At 50.3% G+C, this 3,297-nt stretch overlaps 1 protein-coding gene across 1 annotated transcript in view; it reads left to right on the plus strand.

The window, feature by feature from the left end:
* The window catches only part of Add2 (adducin 2), a 95,144-nt gene extending 91,853 nt beyond the window's left edge, over positions 1-3,291 (plus strand). The window contains exon 15 of the mRNA XM_021164098.2: positions 2,356-3,291. Within this exon, the coding sequence (XP_021019757.1) occupies positions 2,356-2,660 (305 nt within the window). The 3' untranslated portion in view covers positions 2,661-3,291. The remainder of the gene's footprint in view (positions 1-2,355) is intronic.
* The last annotated feature ends 6 nt before the right edge of the window (positions 3,292-3,297 follow it).

Consider the following 3,297-nt stretch of genomic DNA (forward strand, 5'->3'; position numbering starts at 1 on the left):
CTTGTACCTGCCCCACCTCTCTAGCCAACTCTCCAGTGGTCTCTGTCCCTATGGGGTTGGGTACACTGCTGTGCTCTATTTAATATTGCTTTCTTAAGACAGCACACACACCAGAGGCTGGGACTGTAGACCTGCTTGATATAGGTGAAGAGACCTGGACAGGGACCTGGGAGAAGGCCTGAGTTAATAGCAAGGATATGAGTCACCATGAGGGCAGCAAATGAGAGTTTGAGCAGAAAGTAGAAACCCTCTAGCACACAGTGAGGATCATCTTATGGGANAATATCCATGCTAGGGGCTTGAGAAATGTGTCTACAGTATGTCACCCAAGTGATGCTCCTGCTAAAGAGTTGTAAAAACAAAGGGGGGTGGGGTGGCTAGAGAGCCAAGAAGCTGAGGTGTGTGTGTAGGAAGAGTAGGTACAAAGGATAGCACTTGGGTGGGCAGGGATGTTTGCATGTGTGGATCCAGCCTGACTTAGAAGACTCTCACTGGGATGGATGTGACAGGATAGGGGTGATGGTGTTCGAGGTATTCAATTGCCAAGTTCACCTAGTCACTCATGCATTCCGCCATCTGTGGATTACACAGACATTCCCCTGGTGCCTTCCAGGGGCTAGGCTGTGATCAGTACAGCCTCACTGTTTAGAATGGAGAGATGGTTTGCTCAAATAGACAGGTGTGATCACCTCACCGTTGAGAATAGAAGTCTCTGTGGTGGATGCAGAAAGGATGGAAGTGGGCATAAGGTCAGGAAAGACACTGAGGGAGACCAGCTATTCAAACACATCTGTTATATAAGGTTACACTTGGGGAACAGAGAGGCAAGAAGGGCCTTCTCCAAATNGTACAACCTGGGGTGACCAAGAAGGGACGAGGAAGTTACAGTTGAGGAGACCAAGTTGAAGGTTGAGGTGAACCAGGAGAGGGAACAGAGAGGATTGCGCCCTAACAGATTCATGGCTTNGAGGTACATTGGCAGGTGGCAGTCATAGAAATGCACATGNAGATGAGGGGACCAGAGCTCAAGCTCTGGGAGTCAGGACTATAAAATTTGACAGGCTCTAGTCTTGAAAGTTGGATGGATGAGAAGCAGCAGCTAGTCTCTGAAACTAAAAGGGGACACACCCTTCAGGGGGGTCTAGGAAGAACTTTGGCATGCCACCTTGAGGAGTAAGAAAGCACCTCACTGTAAGGTCTTTTCCAGGTTGTTAAGCCAGCTAGTCCTGACTGCTTTACATTCACCCCCATCTGCATAGATTATAGTCACAAGAGTCCTCTGTGGAGTGAACTCTAGGATATTTTTTTCTTCAACTACTACTGTAGCATTGGCTTCACCTTCCCCTGTTGCACACATTCCCTTATAGCAGGGCATGTGCCAATCCTGGTGGTGATGTTCCCACTCAAAGGTGCCCATGATCATACCACACACATGTATACAAACCACACACACACACACACACATACACACACCTACCTCACAGATTACGTACATGCATGCATATATAATCTATACCAAACTCAAATGGTCAGCTCTCACACACCAGGAGGCCTCTCAACCCAAGGATGAGAAGCACGTGGAGGGAGAAGCCCAGACCTGAGCCTGAACTGTGCTGCTCTCTGTTCTGGCTGTGAAATGGGGAGGNGGGAGCCAGGCAGTCTTTAATTAACTCTCTATATTTCAGAGTCTGTGTCATTATAGTCCCCCTTATTCCTCTTTACACAAGATTTTCAAAGTCTGCATAGTTGGGAAGAAGGGACAGCTGGAGACTTTAGTGCCTGGGGTCTGAGCATGCTTCCCTTAAGTGTGGGACCTGGTGATCCCAGGCAGAATAGAGACCTGAGCCCTGGCAGCCACAGAATGAAAGGACCTCCTTGGACTGATGATCCTATTATGGAAATGTTGGATCCCTCCTGTTTCTCCTCTCTGCCCCTGGGCAGACACTGGGTTCATAAGCTCCCTGCTGCTGTTTAGGTATGAAGACCTGTGATCACCATGTCTTGATTGGTGCAACTGGGCTGCTTATCACAATGCTTCCACTGAGACACCCATGCTGCCCCTAGCTGTTCTCCTCTCTTGGGTGGGCCTCCTCATTCACACTGAATTAAATGCTTGTTCAGAAACCAACATATATTTCAAAATGTAGACAAGGACCCAGAGTTACCACCTGTACAATGGGTGTTCCCCAGGCAGGTAGTGAGAGGTGAGAAGGCCATCCCTCCTCTGTTCCAGGATCCTTACTCCCACCCCATGCCAGCCTGCACTTCCCTGGCTCCAGACCTCCCTAGAAGTGGTTCTGTTGAACACTCGCCTTCATGAAATCTTACAGGTTGGGTCTTCTGGTCTTTTCCTAGATACCAAGAAGACAGAAGTCAGCGAAGCCAACACAGAGCCTGAGCCAGTGAAACCAGAAGGGGTGGTGGTGAATGGGAAGGAGGAGGAGCCGAGCGTAGAAGAGGCCCTCAGCAAAGGACTGGGCCAGATGACCACCAACGCTGACACTGATGGCGACAGCTACAAGGACAAAACCGAGTCAGTTACCAGCGGCCCCTTGTCCCCAGAGGGCTCGCCCTCTAAGTCACCCTCCAAAAAGAAAAAGAAATTCCGAACCCCCTCGTTCCTGAAGAAAAGCAAGAAGAAGGAGAAGGTGGAATCCTGATTAGTGGCTCTGTGGGTCCTGCTGCATCCCTGCCCTCCTTCCTTACCCTTCTCCCAACTCTGCCCCTGGAGCATAGGGCCAAGGAGGGATGGAGGAGGTCCTGGGATCACACTCAGAGGGGAACTTAGAGCCTGCCTTCCCAGAGCAACCAGGGGTCTTGTCCATAGTCACAGTTAGTTGGCAGCAGAGCCTGCCCTAGATTTGAGCTTCCTGATTCCCATGGCCATGGTCATGCTCTGCCCTGTTTTCAACACTGCCTAGTCTGGGCTGCCTATGTTAGGACACCACCTGCCCACCTGAGCCCAGGGTAGGAAGGCCAAACACCAGGCAAGGTCATGGATGCTCACAGACCAAGGTTTCTTCTGAATAAGGTCCATCTCTTCCCAGGAATCCTGNCTCCTGCTGATGGAGCAATCTCCACAGCAAGAAGCCATGCTTCTCTCTTCCATTTTGGGTCCCTGGCCCCCCANCCCCCAGCTCAAAGTAACCNGGCAGACTGATATGTCCCCACCAATAGAAGTTAATCTTTGATCCCCAGGCTGATGGCTTAGCTTGCGCTTTTCCAAACACTAACCCTGAGCTTTCTCCATGGAACCCATTGAGTGAGTGATGGATGGAAGAACTCTAAGAGCCAACA

This window comes from Mus caroli, chromosome 6 (assembly GCF_900094665.2).
Source record: "Mus caroli chromosome 6, CAROLI_EIJ_v1.1, whole genome shotgun sequence".
NCBI lineage: Eukaryota > Metazoa > Chordata > Mammalia > Rodentia > Muridae > Mus > Mus caroli.